The 27,867-nt window shown below is 52.1% G+C and overlaps 2 protein-coding genes and 2 pseudogenes across 10 annotated transcripts in view; 1 reads left to right on the top strand and 3 right to left on the bottom strand.

Moving 5' to 3' along the window:
- Nucleotides 1-17,559, bottom strand: part of MPP2 (MAGUK p55 scaffold protein 2) — a 42,009-nt gene extending 24,450 nt beyond the window's left edge. Inside the window, exons 1-2 of one of the 9 annotated variants that reach the window (XM_055101775.2) lie at nucleotides 17,376-17,559; nucleotides 4,611-4,674 (exon numbers count right to left, since the gene is read on the bottom strand). In XM_055101775.2, coding sequence (XP_054957750.1) covers nucleotides 4,611-4,641 — 31 coding nt within the window. In that variant the 5' untranslated portion in view covers nucleotides 4,642-4,674; nucleotides 17,376-17,559. Of the gene's footprint in view, nucleotides 1-653; nucleotides 1,758-4,610; nucleotides 4,675-7,319; nucleotides 10,865-17,375 lie in introns of those variants that run through there. The other 8 variants (XM_057300313.2, XM_003828177.6, XM_055101774.2 and 5 more) reach the window with 8 other exon arrangements.
- On the top strand, nucleotides 17,549-19,512 carry LOC134729445 (uncharacterized protein FAM215A). Its single transcript, XM_063598660.1, has one exon. The coding sequence runs from the start codon at nucleotides 17,549-17,551 to the stop codon at nucleotides 17,891-17,893; it is 345 nt and encodes a 114-aa protein (XP_063454730.1). The 3' UTR covers nucleotides 17,894-19,512.
- Nucleotides 19,513-22,938: 3,426 nt separating this feature from the next.
- On the bottom strand, nucleotides 22,939-27,042 carry LOC100968562 (leucine-rich repeat-containing protein 37A-like; annotated as a pseudogene).
- Nucleotides 25,008-25,856, bottom strand: LOC129394508 (leucine-rich repeat-containing protein 37A3-like; annotated as a pseudogene).
- Nucleotides 27,043-27,867: the final 825 nt, after the last annotated feature.

The raw sequence follows: 27,867 nt of genomic DNA, 5'->3' as shown, positions 1-27,867 counted from the left end.
CAGAGGTGGGAGTTCCAGGCTGTGGCAAGTTCCGGGGAAAGGAAGCGAGACGCAGAATGTGCCCAGCTGGGGGCAGAGATGGGCGAAGGGTATCATTACTCTGCCACCATGCCGCCCATGCCTACATCAGCATAACAGTACCCAAGCCACGGAGGACTGCGGAGGATGCACCCCTGGCGCCTCTCAATGCTCTTGTCAGTGCCCCCCTCCTCCAGGAAGGAACAGGAGTGGGGAGGAGGGGGCACTGGAACTGGAGCTGGCAGAGATGGTTCAGGGACTCCTGGACTCCCATCTCCTTCCTCCTCCTGCTCCCTGCCTTCTCCAGAAAAAAAGTGCAAGCTTGCCCTTCAGACCCCTCTTGCCCAGGCCGGGGCTTGGCATTGGTCAGAGACCTGCGAGGCCCTCAGTGGGCTCTGAAAGAGGCCAGGGCAGGGACCCTTCCCTTCCTGCCAGGGTATGCCAGATTCCCTCCATCAGTTATCTGGGGGAGGACTGAGCCAAGGGAGTTGGTGCCCTCTGCCCAGGACAGCTCTCCTGAAGGTGCCCTCAGATGACCTCTCCCAGGCCACCCTCCCCAGATGCCCCGACTCTGCTGGAGGAAGGTAGGCTAAGGGGCCAGCTGCCCCGCCCCCATCTGGCCCGCCCTTCCCTACCTTCCCTCTGGAGCTCCGCTTCCTCAGAAGACTCCAGGGATATACCCTCCAAGGAGACCCCGCTGCCTGGGCTGCCTGCCATGGCGGCCCCCAGACCCGGGGACTTCCGGAGTGTCCTACACGCCGCGGTCTACCGCCTCCCCAGCCAAAGCCTGGCCGGGCTGGGGAAGGCGGGAGTCGAGGAGCGCCCTCTGAGGAACCAGCCAATGGGAAGGCTCAGCCGCCGTGACCGCCTTGCTGATTGGCTAAAGCCCTGACTGGCGCTGCGCGGTGCAGAGCAGGCGGTAACCCGGGTGGGAGAAGAGTGGTGGGAGGGAGCCCTAGTCCCACAGATTGCCCGATCCCCAGCATGTCAGTGTCGGTGGGGATGGGGAGGAGGCGGCTAACAGGAAGTTTTGAGGAGGGGGTAGGCATGCTGCCCCTTCAAGACTGGCGCGGTACTCCGAGACCCTCCCCTCACAGCCAGCTTCAGGAGACCCGAGGGAGAAAAGTCTTGGCCCATCTTGTCCCTGTACCCTCTTTTCTAGAAGCCCCTCCTCTAATACACCCCATGCCACCTCCTCCCTATGCCCTCTGACCTCTGCTCTCAGTCCCCTCTCCAGGCCCTGTTTCCTTTACAATAGTCCCTCAGTCTAAGGAAGTCCCCAAGAACGACTCAGCCCTCCACCGGGAGGCAGCCTCACTTGGGCATGGGGCAAATACCTCAAGCCTCAGACGCCTCCCCCTACCCACCCTTGGTCAGCCACTGGGAGGCAGGGTACGTGGGGGAGGTGGCATCGCTGTGGGTAGGGATGGTGCCCCAGCCCTGCTTACCCCTCGCCTCACAGCAGCTTCTTCCCCTCCCCCATCTCCCATGAGCTCTTCCTCTTAATGAAGGGGATGATGCCCAGGAAGCAAGTCAGGCATCTTGGAACTCAGTTCCCCAGAAAGGAAAAGTGAGGGCACATTTGCACACAGGGAAAAGTGTGGGCAGAAGGGAAGGACTCAGCTCCACTCCGGTGACCCCATTCCTCTGAGATCTTGTGCCCAAGAGGCCACCATCAGGGTACTGCAGCCTCCACTCAGACATTCCCTGAGGAGTGGCACCAGGTCGCATTGCACCCCTGGTTGCCATGGCAGTAGAATTACACACCAGGACAGTAACCCAGGGATGGAGGAGAGATTTAAAGGGACAGCTCCACCTGAAAGCAGCCACATATCCCCAGCCTTGATCCAAAAAAGGGAGGGAATCTGGTGACAGGGGAAGATGGAGCAAGGCTGCAGGTCAGGAGATGCCAGGTTCAGGATCTCTAAGTTCTCAGCCCAGTGCCACTGCCCATTTATCTCCCAAGTCTCAGGAAAAGGGCCCCTGACTCTACCCAAAGTAGATATGGGGTCTCCCTGCAAGAGGAATACACCGATACCCTTTCCCTCCCTTCAACCATACTGACCCATGGGGAAGGGCGGAAAAAGGATCTTATTAGCTTTGCCCTTTGCAGAGTCCAAGGCAGGGATCTCCCAGGGGAGGAGGAGGGAAGGGGAGCCTGAACTCAGAGGCAGGGACACAGCTGTCTCTCTATCCTGTGAGAAGTATAATGACCACCAGATAATAAGGGGCAGAATCCACCATTAGATTTTTGAAGCTGGGAGCTAATGTAGCTCAGGATAGGACAGAGGCTGCCTGAAGGAAGAAAAACACTTTGTACTTCTTCCTTTGAATATGAGAAGCCAGGAGCAGCCCCTCGAACATGAAGGGGAGCAGGAGCCACAGGAGTCCTTTGAGGAAGCAGAACCCACCGCCACACCCCAAGGCTCCACTCCCTGTCCCCCATCCTCCCCCACCACGCCCCCATCAAGTGGTCTGCAACAACGAAGCCAAATTGCTGGGCTTGCTCCTCCTCCTACGCCCCAGTCAGGCACTATTGGTGGGTTTACTGGGCAGTCCCGGCTGGAGAGGCCATTAAGCACAGGCTCAGGGGTGGGTTTAATTAATGCCTAAGCAGCTTACAGTGGGGCCTAGGCAGGCTGAAAGAGGCAGGGAGACCCCAGGGAGCCCAGCAGGCTGGACAGGAGATGGGGGACTGAGCCCTCTGATGCTGCAGAAGCTGGGGACATTGGTGCCATCCCTCCACTGCAAGGAGAAGAGGCCTTTCCTGGACAAGTGTACCACAGTTTAGGCCCTGGCTCACTCCCTTCACTTTCTCGGAGAGGAGGCACAGAGGAATCATTCTACCCAAAGTGGCAGCCCTGGAACCTCTGGCAGAGGCAGTAGTGGGGCCTAGAGCAAGGGAAGTTGCTGCATGGGAGGGAGGCATCCAGGCAGGGGGAAGTTCAGACAACTCAGAGCAGAACCATAGCAGTTCCCAGCTGCCCGGGCCTCAGAGGGCCTCTAGCACAGGGAACTTAACCTTCTGGGGTCCTGCGTGCACTACGGGAATCCATGAGCCCCTAGAGTAGAATATACCTTTTGTGCATGGATGTATATGTCTACGATGAGGGCTCACTGCTGTCACCAGATTCTAAGTGACTCAGGACCAATAAAAGTTAAGAACAGGCCAGGTGTGGTGGCTCATGCCTGTAATCCCAGCACTTTGGGAGGCCAAGGCAGGTGGATCACCTGAGGTCAGGACAGCCTGGCCAACATGGTGAAACCCAGTCTCTACAAAAATACAAAAATTAGCTGGGCATGATGGCAGGTGCCTGTAATCCCAGCTACTTGGGAGGCTGAGGCAGGAGAATCACTTGAACCTGGGAGGTGAAGGTTGCAGTGAGCCGAGATCCCACCACTGCCCTCCAGCCTGGGCAACAGAGGGAGACTCCATCTCAAAAAAAAAAAAAAGAAAAAGAAAAAAGTTAAGAACACTGATCTTGTCCCATCATCTCATCTTAGGGAAATCTCAGGTCTTCAAAGGGAGGTGACTGTTTCAAGGACACAGGGTTAATGCCAAAATAACAACTCAGGCCAGGCACAGTGGCTCACACCTGTAATCCCAGTAGTTTGGGAGGTCGAGGCGGGTGGAGTACTTGAGCTCAGGAGTTTGAGACCAGCATGGGCAACATTTTTGTCTTTATGAAAAATACAAAAATTAGCTGGGCATGGTGGTGCACACCTGTAGTCCCAGCTACTTGGGAGGCTGAGGTGGGAGAATGGCTTGAGGCTGGTAGGCAGAGGTTGCAGTGAGCCAAGCTTGCGCCACTGCACTCCAGCCTAGGCTAAAGAGCCAGAACTTGTCTCAAAAACAACAACAACAACTTGGTGCCAGCGGCAGCAACAGCAGCATAATAATTATGACTATTCCTAAAAGTAATGTGCTCTCCCATTACAGCCTTTGCGTCTCACAGCAGCCTCTTTACAGAAGAAGAAATGCGAGCTCCAAGAGGTTAAGCAGTTTGCCACTGAGGCTTTGTTAGTTTGTCTGAGTGGCCCACTCCCTTGTCCTAATGCCTCCTACAGAGCCACGTCCAGGTATCCTGACCTGGTATTCTTGTTCCTTCACTCACAGCTTCCTGGTCCCCAGTACCCCCTGTCCACCTCTGGCACATACTGGCCTAGTGGGCAGCGATTATGGACTTCTCAGCCCCAGGCTGTGCTGCTGTAATCCCTCCACCCCCAAGCCATTCTCCAAGGCCCAGCTCCGGGGCCACCTCCTGAAGACCTGGTCCTATGCCACTGCCCTCCAGCAATAGTACGGGTCACCTCTGGAGCATGCATCCCCTGCCCTCCACGGAGGTGAGTTGTGCTCCAGCCCTACACTGGAGCAGGTATGGGTCTTATTCTTTCTCTTCTCCGTTCCAGCACAGGAACCCACACAGAGGAGATGGCCACAGCAGCTGCCAGAAGGAATGGCTGAGTGGTAGGGTGGACAGCAGTGGAGCCAGTTGGTTCTTATCTGGAGCTGTGCAAGTGCCCACCCCTAAGTCCTCGCCTGGCACCCTCTGAACCACTGAAATAAGCTAACATCCTCACCCCCTTCTTACCAGTCTCAGAGTTGGTGGCGGCAACCGGCATGGTGAAGGAGGCAAGGGCTCTGAAACGTCTCTCCTGGAGAGGGGAGAGAGGAGGATGAGCAGATACAAGGGCAAAGCAATGGGGAAGGGAATAGGAAGAGCCTCCCCTTCAGGACGAGCCAGAAAGGTAGGGGAGAAGGTGCTGCCCAGAAAGTGGGGGTTGGAGAACAACAATGATTCCAACGGTCCTGGGAAGCAGGAAGAGCAGGTATTACTTGCCTATTTCTCTGAGGAGGAGGAGACCAGGGAGGATAAGGGAGGTTAACTGATTTGCCCAAGTTCACAAAGCTAATAAGGAGAGCTAAAATGAAAATCCAGGTTTTATGACTCAAAAATAAGTATATAAATAAAGTGTTTCTTCCTGCTGTATTTTTTGTTTGTTTGTTTTTTGAAGAGGAAACAAGTAGAATTTTTAGAGGGTAAGAATATAATTTGGCTGAGCAAGGTGGCTCACGCCTATAATCCCAGCACTTTAGGAGGCTGAGGCAGGAGAATCACCTGAGCCCAGGAGTTTGAGACCCACCTGGGCAACATGGCGAGACCCCCATCTCTACAAAAAAATTAAAAATTATCCAGGTGTGGTGGTGCATGCCTATGATCCCAGCTACTTGTGGGGCTGAGGCAGGGGGATCTCTTGAGCCCAGGAGGTCGAGGCTACGGTGAGCCATGATTGCGCCACTGCACTCCAGCCTGGGCAACAGAGCAAGAACCTGTCTTTAAAAAAAAAAAAAAAAAAAAGTCATTTTAAAAATAATAAAAGAGTCCAGAATTTGAGCCAAAGTAGAAAACATGAGTACTCCTAGACTGCAGGTTCCCTGAGAGTCAGAACCACATTGATTTTATTTGCTTCTGGAACCTAGGCCTACCAAAGCGCCGATGTTCCACATTTATCTGGGGGGCTGACAGAGTGATATCTACCTCTCCACGGCCCCTCTGGCTGGCTCTCTCTCCTCTCTCCCTTTCTTAGCTCAGAGCTGGCACAAGGAGACCAAGTGGTCTGGGCAGAACCAAGCAGGGAGTCTACAGCCCCAGTTTCCATTCCAGGGCCTCCCCAAGCTAGGAGTGGCTCCCTCGTTCTCCCAGGAGAGGGCAGGGGGTTACCCCCCACCCTTCTTCCCTTTGCCTTCCTGGGCATGTGCTGCTGGATAAAACCCTAATTCCCAGTTGCCATGACAACAGGAGGCAGTGGCTCACAGCAGGGGTGGGGAGTGGGGGGAAGCATCTGGCAGTGCCCACTTTAGGACTGAATGCCTGCTGAGTCCTGGGGGTGGGGGAACCACGGCAACTCCACCTCCCCCCAAAAGAGGATTCTTCCCAGAGGACTAGTACCTGATTTCAATAAAACCCTCTCTGCTCCCATTCCCTTCTCAGGCCTGAGCTGGTCACCTGAGCTCAGGTGACAGAAATTACAAAAGTGAGGGGGATGGTTCCCTTTCCTCCCAGCTCTGCCGCTGAGGACATGGAATAAAGGTGCTTTCAGGGAGAGGAAGGGCACCCCTATTCAGGCTACACCCAGGCTGGAAGAAATGCCCAGGATCCACTGTGCTGGCCCGTGCCCCTGGTGCCAATCTCTACTCCTAGAGAGCAGGGAGGAGGGATCTCTTCCCTCCCCCTCCCAGGCCTTGATGACCTGGAGCCTTCTCCTGGCTGCCGCTGCTCTCCCTCAGAGAGTCAGAGAAGAGACTCCAGAAGTCCTCCTTCCCTAGAGCGTGGAGGGCGGGAAAAGGCAGGGAGGCTCCTGTATGAAATCTCTGCGCTCGGAAGTCTTGCCCAGCCTGCCTGGGTTTTCTCCCGGGGAGTCGGTTCCCACAGCATCGGCTGGCTTTGCTCCCCCACGTCCGTCCAAGCCTCTGAGAGGGCGGGGCCTGGCTGTGTCCACAGGAGAACGGCAGTGCCAGGCAAGCTAGCCTGGCTCCGGGCCAAGGTCCTGCACCCAGACATCTGGGAACCTGCACCTCGGCTTCCAAAAGCCTGGGCCCAGATGCCCTCTCAGCTCTGCCTCCGAGATATCCACATCACCCATACTGTCCGCAGGCGAGCGGACCAGCAGTGAAAGGGAGAGGTTTCTTCCAACCTCCCACCCATCCCTCCATCCATACACATACAAAGAGGTGCGGAGAAGAAAGGTCTGACAAAGGCGCTTTGGAGAGCGAGAGGTCGCGGGGAGGTCTGGACAGAACTGAGGGCCAGAGGATGGGGTCGAAAGGCCAGGCGGACGTGCATGCTTGGACCATCAGATCACCCCTGCCCCAACGGACCCAGCCCTAACACCCTGGGCGCTAGGACCTGGGGGAGGGGGGCGTGTTGTGAGCCATCAAAGAAGGCTCTCTACGTGCGCGCCCGCCGGAGACCAGGGATGAGGTCACTAAATGACTGCCCCGGCCAACCCCCACCCCGTCTTTATCCGCACCCCCCCCCCCTTAACTGACCTAACTTTCTAACCCTAGCTCTTCGCTTCTGGCACCGGTCCCCTCCCAAGTCTCCAGACCCTAACCCTGGCTCCCGACCCGCCCCGCTACAGCTTGGGAAGCGGGAGAAGGAGCGCGCGCCCTTCTGCGGACCCCCTCCCAGGGAAGATTGTGGTGTTAGCTGCCTAGGGGGACCAGGGGGCCACCGGGACCCAGCGCAACCTCTGTCTCGCTCCCCAACCCCCGGAAGCGCTAACAGCACGGTTCTTACGTAATGCCGGGCTTCTAAGTCCCCCCAACCCGCACAGCCCCCGGGGAGGCCGCGCAGATACCGGGGCCCCTCACAGCTCACCACCTTGGTGCCTGAAGCCAGTTTGAAGCCCCTACCGCAGGGGCGGGGACCAGTGTCAATGGGCAGCGGGGCTTGGTTCTCCCAACCAGCACCCCAGAAAGAGGGCCCAGGGGCGGGGGCGGGTGGACAGGGAGGGAACGGGCCTGGGTGAAAGGAGCCTGTGGAGTTTAAACCCAGTGAATAGGGTCCTAAGTGCCGTGTCAGGACGAAAAGAAGGCGGAGGTCTTGGGATGGGTGCTGGCCCGGGGGCCGGGGGACGCCTACCTGCGCCCCGGGAAGCCCCTAGCTCCGGGCGGCTCCAGCGCAGCCGGGCGCTCAGCGTTTATTGCTTGTCAATCGCTAGCCCGGCTCTTAAAGCGGCAAGGCCTCTCCGCGAGGGGGCGGAGGTCCGGAGGAGAGGGGAGGTGAGGAGAAGGGAGGTGAGGAGAACGCGGAGGCCGGCACAACTCGGAGGAAGTAGTCTTTCCCAGCAGCTGGTACGGGGGCAGCCAGGTAGTGGTTTGGGAGACACCGCACAGAGCACGACACCCTGCTGGCGTCCCACTGGGAAGGGTTAGGGAGGCAGGACTGGTACCAGTACCCGCTGGTGCCCCTCGGCTCCCAAGGATCCCTTAAAGGGGCGATGGTAAAAGTGCCTAATGAGACCGGCTTGATTACTCCGCCCACCCATCTTGGCTTAGACCGGCGTTCTAGTTCCAGGCGTGCCTCACTTTTCCTCGTTATCCTGCTTCCATATTGAGAAAAAGAATAGGAGGACTTCAGAGAGACTCCCAGGAAGCAGGATACCAGCCCCAGAAGGCCTCGGGATCAGGGGCAGCTTTTTAAGGACTCAGAGGGTGGATATCCGGATTCCAGACTTTCCAGAAATTTTGCAAAAAAGAGGAAATGTCTTCCTGAAAGGATTCGAGAGCCTCTTTTAGGTCTAGGTGAGGGAGGCCTGGTCCATTTTCCTGCCTATGGAATAAAGAAGTAACTGGCTAGCCTTCCTCAGAGTCCCAGCCCAAAAAGTAAATAAAGGGTTAAACCCACTGGCCCGCCTTCGCCCAGCCTCCGGCTCCACCCCACATCTGCTAGTAAAAGATGCTGGACCTCCAAATACGGGAGGCTCTGTGCAGTGCGACTAGCATTTGGGGCCAGCTACGCTACTTCTCCGACCTCGGCGTTCAGCCACCCCGTCCAGTTGCCCTGAACAAAATGTGAGAGTCATCCCTTTTCCTTGCTAACTGGATTCCTAAGATCATAAATGGACTGCATCTTTGGCCGGGCGCGGTGGCTCACTCCTGTAATCCCAACACTTTGGGAGTCGGAGGCGGGAGCATCGGTTGAGCCTAGGAGTTCGAGACTAGCCCAAGCAACATAGTGAAACCCCATCGCTACAAAAAATAAAATAAACAAAATTAGCTGGGCGTGGTAGCGCGCGCCTGTAGTCCCAGCTACTTGGGAAGCTGAGGCTGCAGTGAGTCGAGATTGCAACACCGCACTCCAGCCTGGGCAACAAAGTGAGACCCTGTCTCAAAAGAAACAAAAAGAAAAGAAATGGATTACATTCTGGAAACGTGCTTGGAAATCTCAGAAATGGGAATCTATCCCGAAAGCAGGGGACTGGTCCCTGGGTCCCAAGACTCAGCTCTCCCCTGAGTTCCAAGGGTATAAGTTTGGATATAGGAAAAAGCCACAGAGGCGGCCAAACTGCTGAAAACCACATTGTTTAGGTGACCCAGGCTTTTACTGAGAGAAGAAAGCCGTCGAACCCAGATAGCTTTGACAGGAATTGCAGGCTTTGGTCTCTAAACAAAGAGGGTTCTTGGAGCGCATTGCTTGCAGCTCTTTCCTCTATCTGCAACCTAGAAAATCCTTCTTCTTCTTCTTCCTCTTCTTCTTCTTCTTCTTCTTCTTCTTTTTTATTTTTATTTTTATTTTTTGAGACGGAGTTTCGCTCTTGTTGCCCAGGCTGGGGTGCAATGGCATGATCTCGGCTCGTCGCAACCTCTGCCTCCCGGGTTCAAGCAATTCTCCTGCCTCAGCTTCCCGAGTAGCTGGGATTACAGGTATGCGCCACCATGCCTGGCTAATTTTGTATTTTTAGTAGAGACAGGGTTTCTCCATGTTGGTCAGGCTGGTCTCGAACTCCTGACCTCAGGTGATCTGCCCACCTCAGCCTCCCAAAGTGCTGGGATTGCAGGCATGAGCCACTGCACCCGGCCTAGAAAATCCTTATAATTGAATTCAGGAAGAGTTCCCCTTTCCATTATAAAGGCTACCCTCCACTGTCACCTGTCCACCTCTGGGCTGGAAATTACTCAGCTATTTGTATTTTGGAAGAGGAAGGATCTTGAATCTCTACAAGGTATTAATTACTTCTCAATCAAGCAATTATTACCTCCATAGCGACCCACATCAAATCTTCCATTCCATTTAGGATCCTCAGGACAGTCTGGGATCTCAGATTCTGGCCCACCTGGGGAGGTGGAGCCCAACTCATTATTCTTAGCGGCTGCCCCGCTGCATTCGTCGGTCAACAAGTATCTCTCTAATAAAGGCCTTGCAGAATGCCAGCCTCTCACATCTGTTCAGGACCTTACAATTGACAAATTGTTTCATTCTCACAACAGCCTTGTGCAATTACAGAATGAGAAGAAACATTTATTGATGCAGAATAGGATGCTCCTCTTCTGTGCCAGGCAAGGTACCACTTACTGTGATACTGAGATAGATAAGGGCCCTGACCTCCTAGAGTTCACAGTCTGGGGTTGAAGTCGGAAAGGAGTGTGTTACATAGATACAAAAAGCGCTTCTTGGTAGCACAGTTGAATGCCATAATAAAGGTGCAGTGTGTCCTAAGCTGTTCCCCAAAGGAATAGAGGTGCTAATGGTTGGCAATGGAGTAGCTGGGAAGGGAAGCAGGTTTGAAGGTCGGCAATGCATCCCCTAGTAGTTAAGGGCTGCACCCTACCTCAAGAGGGGAATGAGTCCTCCTTCTCTGAGGTTTGTAATTAGCTCTGCCTTCCTCCCTGCCTCAGCCTCAGAGGTCATAAAGGTGCAGGTAGTATATCTCCTTCCCCCAAAATCAAGGTATTCCTATGGTGGTGTTCAGCCCAGAGTTTTGGGAGTCAAGGCACAGAGAAAAATAAAACTCAAAAGTGTTACAAATTTCCAGCAGGTAAGGCTTTGCACTGAGTGATGGTGCACTTCCTATAATGACCAGCAGGGGCCACCAACAGCTATTCCTAGTCTATCTACACCCACCCTCTGTGGTGCTTTGCCTCCACACCTGCGACTGGCCAGTGCCTAGTTCTGGAAACCTTATTTATGGACTATACTTTAAAAAAAAAAAAAAAAAACTTGGGTGAGGTGCCATGGCTCACACCTGTAATCCCAACACTTTGGAAGGCCGAGGTGGGCAGATCATGTGAGGTCGGGAGTTCAAGACCAGCCTGGCCAATATGATGAAACCCTGTCTCTACTAAAAATACAAAAATTAGCTGGGAGTGGTTCCGGGCACCTGTAATCCCAGCTACTTGGGAGGCTGAGGCAGGAGAATCGCTTGAAGCCGGGAGGCAGAGGTTGCAGTGAGCCATGATTGCGCCACTGCACTCCAGCCTGGGCGACAGAGTGAGACTCCGTATTAAAAAAAAAAAAAATTAGAGCCTTCAATGGACTATATAAAATTATATAAATATTTGCCTATAAACTATATTTGTGTTATTCAACTAATTAGTATGCATATTAGAAATCACACACATAGGGATGAATTTTTATTTTCATTTTATTTATAAATAAATAAACATATTTTGAGACAGCGTCTTACTCTGTTGCCCAGGCTGGAATGCAGTAGCATGATCATAGCTCACTGCAGGCTGGACCTCCCAGGCTCAAGCCATCCTCCTGCCTCAGCCTCCAGAGTAGCTGGGACCATAGCTGCATGCCACCACACCTGGATAATTTTTTTTTTTTAATTTTTTGTAGAGATAGAGTCTTGCCATGTTGCCCAGGCTGGCCTTAAACTCCTGGGCTCAAGTGATCCACTTGCCTCAGCCTCCTAACGTGCTGAGATTACAGGTGTGAGTCACTGCACCAGGCCAGGATTAATTTTTTTAACTATAAATAGAAATTCCAATTTTGTCTTCCCATACCCAAAAGGATCATCTTGCACACCCCTAGGTGCACACCCACTTTGGAAACCACTGTTCTAAAGGAAAAGCTATGCCGTCCTCCCTAGTCCCCGCCTCAACAGGGCATCCAGACAGGAATGGATCCAGACAGCTTTGCCTTCCCACCAGGACTAAACCAAGGCCTCCGTGAAGGACCAAGTTTCCTGGCCTCTTGCTTATCCCACAACCTCAAGACAGAAACTGAAGCCTCCTCCGCCACTACCACTACCATTACCACCAGCCTGGCCTGTGTTCATGTCAGATTGCCTTTCTAGAGGGCAGAGCCCCAAAACCTCTCTTGTAAGCAGCATCTGTTCCTCCACCTGGCCCAACAATTGCACTTTCCCTTGCCTCCTGATTTTAGTCTGCCCACCTCCCTATTGGGGTGGGAAGTTCTGGAACCAGACAATTTTGTGTTGAAATCCTGGCTCAGCCACTTCATGTGTGTGTCTTAGGCCAGTTAAATAACCTTGCCAAGCCTCAATTTCCTCATCTGTACAATAGGGATAACAACTTTGGGAGAGGACGTAGGTAGAGTGGCTGCCATGTGCCAGGCACACAGAAGGTGTTCTATAAACGCAGTTCCCTTCTGGGAGTAGGTCTAGGCAGGTTCTAGCTAGGTGCCAGCGGGCCGTGGGTGGTTAGTCCTTATCTCTGGCTGTCTGCTGTGTCCTGGCTGACTTCAGGTTCTCCTGCAGAAGGCAGGATCCACCCCAGGGCTTCTGGAGCCCCAGGTATCTGTTACAGATAGCATGTCCTCTTCTCGCTGCCCACACACTCTTTACTGGCACCTTGCCCACATCCATCTGTGCCACCCACTTCTCTTTTCCTCCTCTCCCTCCAGCACCTCCACTGAAGTGCCAAGGGCTTTGATATGGGCATCACGTGAGGGGCCAGTAACAGGTAGCCCATCGCCAAAGTGGGGAAGAGCTTGCAAAAGTCGGTGCATCGGGGTGTGGGGTGCATGCCTGTAGTCCCAGCTACTCAGGAGGCTGAGGCAGGAGGACCCCTTACGCTCAGGAGTTCAAGACCAGCCTGGGCAACATAGTGATACCCCAATCTCTCATAATAGTAATAGTAATAATAATAATAATTTTTAAAAGTCAGTGCAAACCCTGGGAGTAGGGGGAGTCCTGCTAACCACCCCAATGACCCAGTGTCTATTGCTGGAGCCCCCCTACAAGCCAACCATAATTTGAAGTGTCCCTGTAGACCCTGGACAGGGCAGAGATTGATGAGGGAGTGGGTGAGGGAGTGCAGGAAGCTTCTGAACAGTAGGAGTTGAAGAGGGGATCAAAGCAGAAAGTAGACGCAGTTAGACGCCCTGGGGACCGCATGAGGCACTTGAGTTGCTCTTTGGAGACAGATCAGAGGAGTGTCCCCGCTTGAACTAGTGACCTGGAGGAGAGCTGTACATATACATACACCATGCATGCGTGCACACACTCACATATACAGACCCACACACACTCGCATATACACACTCACCCTACACACACACTCAGACACACTCATACACATACACCACTCTCACACACTCACATATACACACACACATATCCCTACACACACTCACATACACGCACACAGGCACTCAGACACTCAAATACACACATACACACACTCACACACTCACATATACATACACTACACACACACTCAGACACACATACATATACACTCACATACACACATAAACACATACACACATACACCTACACACTCACATACACACAGACACAGACACACACTCAAATACACACATATATAACACTCATACACTCACATTTACCCATTCATGTACACACAGACTCACACACAGATACATACACACACACTTATATGTACACACATACATACATGCATACACTGACATACACATACACTCACAGACACTCTTGGATACACACTCTTGGACACACACATACACATACACTCAAACACAGACACTCATACACACACCCTCATACACACACTCATAGACACACTCTCACATACACATACTCACACATACACTCATGTATGCACACATCCTATGCTGCTTCCCTCCTCGCTTGTCCTGGACCAACGCAGTGCTTACAGAGTAGATTGGAGCCCAGACAGAAGAGGGGGCCGGGGCTGTGGAGAACACTGGGTGGCCTCAGGCAAGCCATTTGTCCTGGGCTTTCCCTGCTGTTAAATGGGCAGGATAATATCCACCTCGCAGGCTCTGCGACCACTGCGTGGCCTGATAAAAATGCGTTGTGAGCCATGATGGGGGAGCCCTGGGCACCCAGGCCGTGCCCTGGCCATATCCCTTCCTAGGAATGCAGGACAGTCCATCCCAGAGCTATTCTCTGCCCCTCCCCTGCCTTGACCACCCAGCGACTCTGTCCCCAGCCCTGCTTGGCACCAACTGCCCAGGTCCAGCCTCCCCCACGCCCCACAGGGATCTTCTCGTTGCCCTCCTCATTGGGGTTCACCTACCCTGGGCTCACCCTGTGCACCTCTCCTCTCTGAGGTGCCTGAGGAGAGAGCGGGGAACCTCCTGCCCATTCCCTGCCACCCCATAGGGGCTTCAAGCCCTCTGACACCTCTACTTCCAGCTCGCTTCCCTGAGGTACTGGTATGGGGAGATGTGGAGCCCTGGGAAGGGGAGAAGCTGCCATCCACCCCTCCCCAAAAATTGCCTTTTTCCAGGCCAGAGCCATGTGGGGGGCTGTCCCCACCCTCACCAGTACAGACTGTAGGAGCACCCGCCATCACCCAAGGCAGACTGGGAATCTGCAGGTTCTTGGCAGCAGACCTCAGATAAAGAAACAAACAAAGAGGTCAAGTAATTTGTCCAAAGGCATCACATGGGTCAGTGTAGAGCTGGGGCTTGACCCCAGGCAGTTGGCCTCAGGCTCCACTGCAGATGCTGCACCTCGCTTTGCAGGTACTATCATTACCTTCATTTTATAGATGAAGCAGCTGAAGGTCAGAAGAGTTCAATGACTTGCCCAGGATCACACAGAAAGCGAGTGGTGGAGCCACGCTTAGCGGGTAAGCTTAGTAAAAAGCTTAGTAAAGAGATTGACTTAGTTTTCCATCAATTATTTTTCAATTGACAAAACTGTGATAACTCACAAAAACAGCTGAACATAAACAACATTTTAATTTGACTTAAGACTATACATATAATCAGTGTTGAAAGAAATAAATTCCTGGAAACAATTTGTAATCTTTCTTGCTAATCCTTAGCTGCTCATCATGGCTGAGTCTAATCTCGAAGGCATCTAGACTTGATTAAGATACCTTTACTAATGCACCCTAAATCTGTTATTAGCTTGACATCAGACACAGGACTTGAGGACAGCTTAGCAGCTCTTGACAGCAGCTGGCAGGAATTATGTAATGTGAGAGTCTTCTGGCTTTCAGAGACCACTTTCCTCCTCCAGGGCAGAAAACTCAGCTGTTTGGCCTTGGTTTTTGCGTCTGTAAAATGGGAGGTTGGGGGATAGGAACTAGATTACTAAATTCCCTTCAAAATTCATCCATCTAAAGAGACAACTTTGCACTCTGCTCATAAAAAAGATAAAAATCTTGTTTCCAACAGGGATTTCCAAGAAGTGGCCTCTTGGTAGATATTTCTTGAAATATTATTCCATTCAATAAATATCTACTCCCACCTGACCGAAGTTCTTCGAGGACAACAATTATATCTTAGCGATCACTGTAACTCCAGCACCTAGTTCAGTGCTGGCCATTGAGTAGGTGCTCAGTATTTTTTAATTAATTAATTTTGAGATGGGGGTCTCAGTAGTTTCCCCAGGCTTAATCTTGAACTCCTGGTCTCAGGGAATCCTCCCACCTCAGCTTCCTGAGTAGCTGGGACTACAGGTGTGCATCACCACACCTGGCTCTAGGTGCTCAGTTAATACAAGGTGCAGAATCTCTGGGGGGCAGGGCAACACAAGTGGTTTGTAACGTTCCCCAGGTGATTCCCATATACAGCCAGGTGAGGCCTGCCCGGCAACTACATGCAGAGAGGACCCCCGAGGCCTCTTTCCTCAGAAGGTAGCTGTGGTCATGGAGGGCACTCAGGGTGGCAAGGCCTGCTCCTGAAAAAGCCATGAAAACCCAGAGGAGATGGAAGAGAAGAGGCCACCAACAAAGGATGGCCCCAACAGTGCTTCCCAGTGCCCACCCTGCAAAAGGGGCTTCTGTTTAGTACTAAGGACATGGAGTTCAGAGAGGCTGATAACTGGCCCCCGACCACACCCAGCCAGCAGCTCCAGGGTCTCTAGTCCTCACAGTCCCTGGCATTGCATCTGAGAGTAGGGGCAGAGCTAATGCTATCAGTAGGAGTCACTTTTGTCCCCTAACTTAGGGGAGACTGTCCTGTCCTTACAAAGGAATGTGTAAGCACAGCTGATCAACATCTGCATAAGGAAAGATGTTTCTTTATGCATTTCTGGCTCCATCGAGACTCGTGACTCAACCAGTCCTGTGGCTGCCAACCAGAAGCAGACTCAGCATTCAAGGACCATTTTCCATACCCCTGTATCTGCATGCCCAACCAATCAGCAGCACCTCTACCCTACCCTAGACCCTGCCCACCAAACTATCTTTGAAAAACTAATCTTCAAGTTTTGGGGGAGACCGATTTGAGTAATAACTATTTCCTGTGTGCCCGTCCTTGTGTCAATTACTCTTTCTTTACTGCAATGCCATGGTCTCAGTGGATTGGTTTTGTCTGTGCAGTAGGCAGGAAGAACTCATCAGGTGATTACAGTACCTGCGCCCCCAACCTGCTTTGGGAAGAATCCAGCCAAAAAACTTGAGGCCCGCAGCCTCAGGGTGAGAACAAGACAAAAGGGGGATGGAGGGAGATTGACTCGCTGTGTCTCAGCTCCAGAGCAGCCCCCCTGCAGCCTCCCAAGGGTTTATGCAAATCATCAAAGGGATTCCTTGAGGCAAAAGGTTTGAGTCTGCAGTTCTGAGACCCCCAAGGATGTGAGGAGAGACCCAGGCCTATCTCCTTTGGGAGGGGCCCCAAACTTGGGGGAAGGGATACTGGATGCCAACTGAAACCCAAACATAAAATTCTAAGCTCACCCAACCATCTGAATGGACTCCTCCTCTCCACTCAGCAAAGGGCATTCCAAAGTTAACCTGAAAACTAGTTCAGGCCATGATGGGAAGGGAAACCCAGTCATGCCTAATTATACCATCCCTCCTTTTGGACTTACTGATAGAACAGACTCTTTAAGTCTGAAAGGAAACATTTACAGTCTATTCTCTCTGAAGCCTGCCACCTGGAGGCTTCACCTGCGTGATAAAACCTTGGTCTCCACAATCCCTTATCTTAACCCAAACATTCCTTTCTGTTGATTTTAAGTCTTTAGACAATAATTTAACTCTTTCCACCAATTGCCAATCAGAAAATCTTTGGATCTACTTATAACCTGGAAGTCCTCCACTTCCCCAACCCCATTCCAGTTGTCCAGCCTTTCCAGATCAAACCACTGTACATGTCGCATATATTATTGATGTCCGATGTCTCCCTGAAACACATAAAACCAAGTTGTGGCCTGATCACCTTGGGCACATGTTCTCAGGATCTCCTGAAGGCTGTCATGGGCCATTGGTCATGCATAGTAGGCTCAAAATAAATCCCTTCAAATATTTTACAGAGTTTGACTCTTTTGGTTGACACACCAAGCTCAAGCAGGAAGAACCGGGCTCAAGAACTGTCTCTCTCCTTTCTCTCTGTTAGGCATGGGGGGGAAGGGAGTGTTGTGTTAGGCATGTGGGGGGTAAGGGAACAGGGTTGTGTGCAGAGGAAAATGCAAATTCTTACCTTGTCAGGGTCTCTGACCTGATGGCGACCCGTGGTGGAGTCTTCACAGAGACAGATACCACTGCAAGGGCAGACCCAGACTGTGCAACCCCCAAAGCAGGTCTCCTCACTCACCGGGATAGATAGAACTATCGGCCCCAATTCCTCAGCCCTACCTGCAACCACCGCTTGCCATGGTTTCGTTGTGGGTGGAGGGTACTTTCCCGCCCCCTGGTTTCGGGCTTGCCCACGTGGCTTGCTCTGGCCATGGAATGAAGCAGAAACGAAAGCCTGCCAGTTCTGAGCCCACGCCGGAAGACGCCTTGGGCGGTTCCGCGGTCCCTGTGCGCTTCCACCTTCACCCAGAAGGACTTCTCTGGTGCAGCCGCTGCTTCTTCAGCCACGGCCCAAAAGGATCGGAGCCCCCTGGCCGATCCGCAGGTCTGCAGGGAGCCACAGAGCGCAGCGGCCGGCCCAGCGTTCAAGCCCAAGCACAGGCCTGCGAGAACCTTGTTCCAGCCACCGTTTGGGATGGTTGATTAGGACGCGTTGCTGTGGCGGTAGCTCACCAATCCAGTGCGTGCACCCGCTCCTTTATTAGGCTATAGGGCCAGTGGCTGCGACAGGGACCTGATACAACAGTGCGTTAAATAAGGAACTTATTGAGCTATCATGTCGTAAGCCGGTGGAGAAGTCCAGGGCTAGTGTGGGGGCTCCGGCGGGGGCTGTGGCCCCCATCCGCATGGAGCCTCCCCACGGTTCACAGGTCTCGGTCTTCGGAGCCTTCAGCCCCGTGAGCCCGAACAGTCCACAGGGCGGCGCCAGACCCTCTTCCCAACGCCACCCTCTAAAGCCTCGGCTCCAACCGTCTCCACTTCTGCTTCAGGCTCAGGATTTTCACTCTTCTCGAATGGGGGTGGCCCTCCCCTGATCTTCTGAGTCGCAACAGCATCTCCCTCCCTCCAGGACCTCAGAGCCAGAGCTGGGCGAGAGGCTCTGACCTCCGGGGTAGGGTGGCAGCATCCCTGTGAAGGTGCGGTCCTGCCTCCCATCCCCAGGCGCCCGGCCTCTCCCACCCTCAGCGCCCTGCTCACCGCCAGCTGAAGATGCCAGGGCACCTCTGCTTCCTCCCTGCCCTCTCTGCAGTATCGCAGAGTGAGCATAAAAGGGCTTAATATAGGCTTCACTGGTCGTGGTGGCTCGCGCCTGTGAACTCAGTAACTTGGGAGGCCAAGGCCGGAGGATCACTTGAGGCCAGGAGTTCAAAACTAGCCTGGGCAACCAGGTGAGGCCTGTCTCTAAAAAAAAAGAAAGAAAAGAAAAGAATAAAATAGGTTCCTTTTTCTGGGAGATTGATGTAGGGGAGCGAGCGTGTGTGAGTTGGAAGGGAGGCATTGAGGATCAGCCATTTAAAGCAGCACACAAGGATGTTCAAGGCTAGAGATCCACAGATGTATTTTCAGAAACTGAATTTCCTGGCTGGGCGTGGTGGCTCACACCTGTAATCCCAGCACTTTGGGAGGCCAAGGCAGGAGGATCACTTGAGGTCAGGAGTTCAAGACCAGCCTGGCCAACATGGTGAAATCTTGTTTCTACAAAAAATAAAAATAAAAATCAGCTGGGTGTGGTGGTGGGTGCCTGTAATCCAAGCTACTTGGGAGGCTACGGCAGGAGAATCACTTGAACCTGGAAGGTGGAGGTTGAGATCACACTACTGCACTCCAGCCTGGGTGACAGAGTGAGACTGTCTCCAGAAAAAATCCCAAAACAAACAAACAAAACCCCTGAATTTCCTTGTGGACACCTTTTCTCTGGCAGCCTTTTTGAATGAGGGCTATGTTTTCTCCAATACTATATGGCCTGCGGACCGCTCAGCTTTCATTCCAGTGAAAACATATCAGAACAAACTCCGGGTCAATCCCAGGTGTTTTTCCAATCAACTCGGGATGATTGTGTGTCACCTGCCGCCCAGCTAGAATGACACCTCTCCAGGCCTCTGACTTAGCTAGATCTCCACCATGTGACTCCACCATAGACTCCATGCCTTCTTCTTTTGCAAACCCTCGGACACCCAAACACCTACCAATTTCAGCCCTTTCTGTGCAGGTGCCGGAGCCCAGGAAGCACACATCAAGGCTCGCTTGCCAGCAGGGTGCTGCCAATAAAATGTAGTCACATGGAATTTGGAATGTGGAAAGGAGGTAGAAGTCATCCTTTCTTCCCCTGTAGCAGCAGGCGTGCAGGCTCTGGTGATCAGCTGGACTCCATACTCCCCCACCAGTCACCAGCCTGGGGACTGTGGGGCTGCAAGGACCTCAGCAGCGGTTTCCCAAGTTTTCTGACTTCTTCCATCCTCTGGAAATCAGCTGTGGTAAAGTAGCCTGAAAGCCAGTGGTGCAACCCCCTCCCCCCAACCTTCACCATCTCTAGCCCCTCCAGTGATAAGCACTAATTGCCTATATACAACCCCTTTTTGTTTGAAATATCTAGAGTAATTTCTGTTTTCCTATCTGGGGTAGTGTAACATAAAAAGAAATATAAATATATATTGGTCTCTGCCCCCAGTTCCTAACACAAAGCTCCTAAAACCCTTGGAAATTCCTGAATGATGGGGATGCTAGGAGTATTGTCTTCTTTTTTTTCTAATTTATCATTTTTCTTTTTTTCCAGATGTTTTTTCCTTTTTTTTTTTTTAAACTTAGGGTGTACATGTGCACATTTAACTTTTTTTTTTTTTTTTTTTTTTTGAGACGGAGTCTCGCTCTGTTGTCCAGGCTGGGGTGCAGTGGCACAATCTCGGCTCACTGCAAGCTCCGCCTCCCGGGTTCACACCATTCTCCTGCCTCAGCCTCCCAAGTAGCTGGGATTACAGGCGCCCGCCACCACACCCGGCAAATTTTTTTTGTATTTTTTTAGTAGAGATGGAGTTTCACCATGTTAGTCAGGATGGTCTCGATCTCCTGACCTCATGATCCACCTGCCTCGGCCTCCCAAAGTGCTGGGATTACAGGCGTGAGCCACTGTGCCTGGCTTTTTTTTTTTTTTTTAACTTAGGGGATACATGTGCACTTTTTTAAAATTTAGGGGATACATGTGCACATTTGTTATATAGGTACACTTGTGTCACAGGGGTTTGTTGTACAGATTATTTCGTCACCCAGGTACTAAGCCTAGTACCCAGTAGTTTTTTCTGCTCCTCTCCCTCCTCCCACCCTCCACCCTTAGGTAGGCCCCAGTGTCTGTTATTCCCTTCTTTGTGATCATGAGTTATCATCATTTAGCTCCCACTTACATGAGAACGTGCTGTATGTGGTTTTCTGCTGAGGATAATGGCCTCCAGCTCCATCCACGTTCCTGCAAAAGACCAGTCATTGTCCGTATTCTAACAACAGTTAGATATACCTGTTCAGAGGTGGGAAATGATACAGAAGGATGTGGTCCCTTTAAATGACACGGAAGGGGGGAAGGAGAGTGCTGGGTGGGGGTGTGTAGTCCCTGGCTAGGGCTCTACCCCCAGGCCTGTGCCCACGGACCTAAGTGAGGACAGGCATTTTTGTTTTCCTGCCCAAATGTTGCATTTCCCAAGACCTCCCCTGGCCTGCCACGCCCCCATCCTGTGCCTATAAAAACCCTGAGACACTTGCAGGCACACATACAAGGACATGGACAGGAGCAGATCGGCAGAAGAAGACACAAGCAGCTGGACATCAAGAGGGCGTCGAGGGGAGCACGCCAGGCAGGCCACCAACCGGCAGAACAGCAGAACGAGGCAGAGTTTGGCTGAGGCAGTGGGAGGACAGCCTGGACTGCTCAGCAGCCCGGCTCCAGGGGAAAACCTTCCCACTCCACCCCCTTCTGGCTTTCCCCATCTGGTGAGAGCTACCTTCACTCAATAAAATCTTGCACTCATTCTCCAAGCCCAGGTGTGATCCAATTCTTCTGGTACACCAAGGCAAGAACCTGGGATACAGACAGCCCTCTGTCCTGGCGACAAGGTAGAGGGTCTAGTTGAGCTAGTTAACACAAGCCGCCTATAGACGGCAAAACCAAAACAGCACACGGTAACACATGCCCACTGGGGCTTCAGGAGCTGTAAGCATTCACCCCTAGACACTGCCATGGGGTTGGAGCCCCAAAGCCTACCTGTCTGTATGCTCCCCTCAAGGTTTGAGCAGCAGGGCACTGAAGAACCAAGTCACTCTCCCTGTCCCACGCCCTGCGAGGGGCACAAAGGAACTTTTCTCATTTCAATATGGTGTCCAAGAAAGGGTGACACATCTCACAGAAGGCCTAGGCTCAGGAGGGCTGGAGTGTGAGACATTCCCCCTCCCCTGTGAACTTAAAAATGTGGTCAACAATTTTTTTTAAAAATGGCTACCCTGTAGTGCTTTAACTGGACCTATTTAGACAACGCCTTACATGCTGGAGAAGGACGATATACTTTGTGAATCTAATAAGTCTACAAGACAATACTTCTCTCTTTTGGCTGTCTCCTTCCTCTCCAGGGTGATGACAACTCCGTGAGGGTTGTCTTCATTTCAGCAACAAGGAAATAAATTAATGATCCCAGAAGCCCCCAGTGTGCCCCTTTCCAATCATACCCCTCTCTCTAACCCTTATAGGTAACCACTATCCTGACTTTTGTAATAATATTCTTGCTTTTAAAATGTAGCTCTGGCCGGGCACGGTGGCTCACACCTGTAATCCCAGCGCTTTGGGAGGCCGGGGTGGGTGGATCACCTGAGGTCAGGAGTTTGAGGCCAGCCTGGCCAACATGGCGAAAACCTGTCTCTACTAAAAATACAAAAATTGCCCAGGCGGTAGTGGCGTGTGCCTGTAATCCCAGCTACTCAGAGGAGGCTGAGGCAGGAGAATCGGTTAAACCTTGGAGACAGAGGTTGCAGTGAGCTAAGATAGCACCATCGCACTCCAGCCTGGGTGACAGAGTGAGACTCTGTCTCAAAATAAATAAATAAAAATAAATAAATAAAATAAGATAAATAAATAGTTCCGGCTGGGCACGGTGGCTCACACTTGTAATCACAGCACTTTGGGAGGCCAAGGCAGGAGGATTGCTTGAGCCCAGGAGTTCAAGACCAGTCTGAGCAATACAGCAGGACCTTGTCTCTAGAAAAAATTTAAAAATTAGCTGGGCATGTTGGTATGCACCTGTAGTCCCAGCTACTGGAGAGGCTGAGATGGGAGGATTGCTTGAGCATGGGAGGTCCAGGCTGCAGTGAGCCATGTTTGCACCACCGCAGACCCTTTCTCAAAAATAAATAAAATAAAATGTAGTTTTACCTATTATATGTCAGTCATAAACAATATAGTTTAGTTTTGCCACCTTGAACATTATATAACATTATATAAATGAAACCGTGTTATACATATTATTTTCTGTGTCACTTCTTTCACTCAATAATTTGTACATTTAAGATGTATGTTGCTGAGCAATCACAAGTAAAAGAGTGGAGAAGGGGCCTAACAGTAAAAGAGAATGAGGAGAAGGAAGAGTTGACAAGCAAAGGTGAAAGCAGAAAGTCAGTTGTCCCTATGGCTTTGGGAGATAAAGGTGGCCCAGGAAGGCCTCCAGGAAAAGGCTGCCATGTCAGGCAGGACACAGAGGACAATTGAGGAAAGGTGATTCTTACAAGATGGTGAAGGTGCCATTGTGGGTGTTGGGCTCTGGCACAGGCACTTGGCGGAGCCTCTGCTCTGGGTTGAGATCAATACATGACAACATCTCATCTCCGCAGGTACAGAGCTCACATATGTTGGTGCTTGTGGAGGCCTTCTGTTCCTCTGGTGCAGTTAAAGCCTTATCTTGGATGTAACTTTCAGACTGCACCAATGAATCCTGAGTAGGTTCTAGCTCAGTAGGTGAACCTGTGACTTCAGTCAGTTTTCGATGCAGAGTCTGAAGCTGATCTGGATGAGGAGCTGTAGTTTTCTCCAGGGCTGTAGAATGTCCAATCTCTGTAGTGGGTTCTGGAGTTATGGCAAGTCCTGGGTCTGGAGGCTGAGTTGAGGTCTCCTCTGTGGTTGGAGACAGTTTAACCTCTGTAGTAGGTTCTGTAGTTATGGTACGCTCCAGGTCCAGAGGTTCAACTGTGACTTGAGTCAGGTTTGAATGCTGGGTCTGAACCTGGTCTGGATGTGGAAGTGTCACCTTAGGGTGCTTTGGAGGAACTAGAGTCTTCTTCAGGGGTATAGAATGTCCAACCTCCGTAGTGGGTTCTGGAGTGATGGTAAGTCCCAGTCCAAAGGTTGAACTGTAATGCTGGGTGACATTGGATGCTGAGCTTGATCCTGACCTGGTGTTGGAACTGTTACCTCTTGATATACTGGAAGTTGTGCTACAACTTTCTTAGGAGGCTGAGTTGGGGTCTTCTGGACGATTGGAGAAAGTTCAACCTCCGTAGTGGATTCTGGAGTGATGGTAAGTCCCAGGTCCAAAGGTTGAACTGTGATACTGGGCAATATTGAATGCTGAGCTTGATCCTGACCTTGTGTTGGAACTGTCACCTCATAATGAGCTGGAGGTTGAGCTGCAACCTCCTTAGGTGGCTCTGGAGGCTGAGATGGGACCATCTGCTGGCTTGAAGGTTCTACCTCCTTAGGGGGCTCTGGAGTCTGAACTGTGGTCTCCTGCTGGGTTGGAGAAGGTTCTGCCTCCATAGGGGGCTCTGGAATCTGAGCTGGAACCTCCTGCTGAGTTAGAGATGGTTCTACCTCCTGAGGGAACTCTGGAGGCAAAGATGGGGCCATCTGCTGGGTCAGAGAAGGTTCTATCACCATAGGGGGGATCTGAAGACTGAGCAGGGACTGCCTGCTGGACTGGAGAGGATTCTACCTCTTTAAGGGGCTCTAAAAGCTGAGTTGGGGCCTGCTATAGGACTGGAGATGGTTCGACCTTCTCAGGTGGCTCTGATGGCTGAGCTGGTATCTCCTGCTGCAGTGGAGGACTGACCTCTTCAGTGGACTTTGGAGGATGACCTGAGGCTTCCTGCTGGGTTGCAGATGGTTCAACCTCCTTAGGGGGCTCTGGTGGCTCAGCTGGAAACTCTTGCTGGACTGGAGAAGGTTCTACCTCCTTAGGGGGATCTGAAGTCTGAGCTGTGGCCTCTTGCTGGACTGGAGATTTAACCTTTTCAGGAGAATGCAGAGGTGGGGAAGGGAGATCAGGCTGGGCTAGAGAAAAGTCAGCCTGCTCAGTGGGAATAGAAGGGTTGTCCTGCTGGACTGGAGAAGGTTCAACTTCCATAGTGACGCTGCAGGTATGGTAAGCTCCATATCCACATTTTTAACTGTGGTATTAGGCAAAGTTGAATTACTTCTGAATACTGAAGACAGATCTAGAAGTGAAAATATCATCTCATCATTCAATGAACTTTCAAAGTCTGAGGAGAGCTGAGCTGGAGACTGAGTTGTGGGCTCTTGATGGACTGGAGTAAGTTCATCATTTTCAGGGGTATTTAGCTGCTGAATTATAATCTCTTGCTGGTATTTCAAATGTTGAAACTGCTCAGGAGACATTAAGGGCTGAGCTGGGGCCCCCTGTTGGGTTAAAATTTCAACCTGATTAGTGATATCTGGAGTCATGGTAACCACGTGATCCACAGGTTTAACAGTGGCATTGTGCAACGTTGGAGGCTAAACTTGATCATGACTTAGAGGGGAAACTGTTACCTCATGATGCTCTGGAGGTTGAGCTACAACTTCATTAGGGAGCTCTGGAGTCTGAGCTGAGGACTCCTACTGGATTAGAGAAGACTCACCCTCCTTAGGGGTCTGTGGACGCTCAGCTGCAGCCTCCTGCTGGGTTGGAGAGGGGTTCTCATTATTAATAGGTTCTGGAGATTGAACTGAAGTCTCCTGTTGAACTGTTAAAGGCTCAGCCTCTTCCAATGACTCTGGAGGCAGAGGTGGGCCCCCATGCTGGGTGGCAGAAATTTCTACATCATTAATTGGCCCTGAGAGCTGAGCTGTAGCCTCCTGGTGGACTGGAGAAGTTCCCACCTCTGCACTAGGCTCTGTTGCTATGGTGAGCTGCATGTCTGGAGGCCTAACAGTGACATTGGGCAAATCTGAATGCTGAGCTTGATGGTGACCTGGAGGTAAAACTGTGACTTCATGATGTTCTGGAGGCTGAGCTGGGGTCTCCTGCTGGGCTGGAGAAGATTCAACCTTTCCAGAAGACTCAGAAGGCTGAGCTGGCTGCTGCTGCTCACTGAGGGAAAGTTCAGGCTCCATAGGAGGACCTGGAGGCTCAGTTGCGGCCTCCTGTTGGGTTACAGAAGTTTCCACCTCCTCTGGAGGCTGAATTGGGGCCTCCTGCTGGGCTTGGGAAGATTCTGTCCCATTGGTAGGCTCTGAAGTTATGGTAACCTCCACATCCGCAGGTTTAACTCTAATGTTGGGTAAGTTATAATGAGCTTGATCCTCACCTGGAGGTTGAACTGTCACCTCATGATTCAGTAGAGTTTGAGCTAGACTCTCCATAGAGGACTCTGGAGTCTGAGCTGGGGCCTCCTACTGGATCTGAGAAGGTTCAACCCCCCCAGGAAACTCAGAAGGCTGAGCCGGCTGCTCCTGCTCACTGGGGGAAGGTTCAGCCTCCACAGGAGAACCTAGAGGCTCAGCTGGGGTCTCTTGCTGGGTTGCAGGAGGTTTTGTCTCCTCAGGGCACTCTGGTGTCTGAGCTGGGGCCTCTAATTGGGTTAAGGAAGAGTCCACCTCCTCGGGGTGCCCTGGAGGCTGAGCTGCGGCCTGTTCCTGGCTTGACGTAAGTTCCTTACCTGGCTCTAGAGTTACTGCAAGCTCCATATCCACAGGTTTGACTGTGACATTGGGCGGGCATGAGTGCTGAGCTTCACTCCAACTTTTCAATGGAACATTTACCTCGTGGTGTATCAATGGCGGAGCTACAAACTCTTCAGAGGCAGGTCGCTGCTGTCCTGGGGCCTCCTGCTCTGTTGAAGAAGAGTAGACCCCCTGAAGAGACTGTGAAGGCAGAGCTGGGGCCTCCTGATGGGTTAGAGAAGGTTCCTCCTCAGAGAGCTGTGGAAGCTGCACTGGGGCTTGTTGCTGGAGCGAAGAGGACTGGATGTCTTCAAGGCTCTGGATTTTGAGTTTCGGGCTCTAGATGGAATTGACAAAGTCCAACTTGCTCAGGCGGTCCTGGAGGCTCATCTGAGTTCACCCAGAGTTCTGGAGGCAGGCTGCCGGGATACAGTATATCCATAATTGGATATTCATTCTGCTGAGGTTTTTGTGTTTTTTTTTTAAGACGGAGTCTCGCTCTGTCGCCCAGGCTGGAGTGCAGTGGCGCGATCTCGGCTCATTGCAACCTCTGCTTCCCAGGTTCACGCCATTCTCCTGCCTCAGCCTCCCAAGTAGCTGGGACTACATGCTCCCGCCACCACACCCGGCTAATTTTTTGTATTTTTAGTGGAGACGGGGTTCCTCCGTGTTAGCCAGGATGGTCTCGATCTCCTGACCTTGTGATCCGCCCACCTCGGCCTCCCAAGGTGCTGGGATTACAGGTGTGAGTCACCGCGCCTGGCCCATTCTGCTAAGGTTTTGATATAAACCGGTGTGGAGTTCCAACAACCTTAGCAAGCTTCCGATGCTGAGCTAGATCGTTCTTCCTGTTCTTGGGCGAAACAATAAACTTGGTTGCTTTTGAATCCTTACTGTCTAGAGGTGGAACAAGTATTTCATCTGCCTGATGATCTGCAGCCTGATCTAGACCTGCAGTTTGAACCTTACTTTTGAGGCGAGGAGGCTGAACTAGGGTCTAGTTCTGATCCCAGTCCAGCATTGGAACCGCCTTTGGGAGCCTTTCTTGTCGAATCAGCCTGTCATTTAGATCCTGGTGTGCAGCAGAGAACTGCTTTGGCCCCGGGAGCAGCTCTCCAGCTGAATCCGTGTCCAGGAATGGAACCAAATGGGGCGGGGCTGACATCTGCGAGGTAGCAGAGGACCCCAGGTAATCAAAGCCCCTCGGGTCTGCCGGGGGAGTAAGCGCATGGGGAGATTCCCACGGGAGATGGGAGGAGCGAGGAGCGGGAAGACCAGGGCTCAGGCGGCCGCAGGGGATTAGAGGTCAGCTGGAGCGGGTCTTTGATCCACTCCAGAGGCTGAGCCTACTGGACTAGTAGCCACAATAGTTGCCACGTGAGGAGGGGCCGTGGGCCCCAGGGACGCTGCCGGGACATGACATGAGCTGGCGCCGTGCACTGAGCGGGAGCCATTCTGGCAGCCTCCAGACGCTCGTGCCCCTGACAAACACGCGCCCCGCCCCGTCGTTAATGACACCTTTATTTACGCCACCTTTATTAGGTTGGGGTCCAGATCTGCTCCATGTCACCAGGGCGATCTTAAGTCACAATCCCGCCCAAGGTCCCCTTCCCGCCCCGCCCCGCTGGAACACCCCTCCCCTCCCCTTAGTGAGGAAGGATTTGGGCCGCAGACCTGGGTGGTCTCAGGACTCCAGCGGCCTGTTGGGGTG

The sequence above is a fragment of the Pan paniscus genome, chromosome 19 (assembly GCF_029289425.2).
Source record: "Pan paniscus chromosome 19, NHGRI_mPanPan1-v2.0_pri, whole genome shotgun sequence".
NCBI lineage: Eukaryota > Metazoa > Chordata > Mammalia > Primates > Hominidae > Pan > Pan paniscus.
The sequence above is the reverse complement of the archived record's forward strand: the minus strand, read 5'-3'. Positions and strand labels throughout refer to the sequence as shown.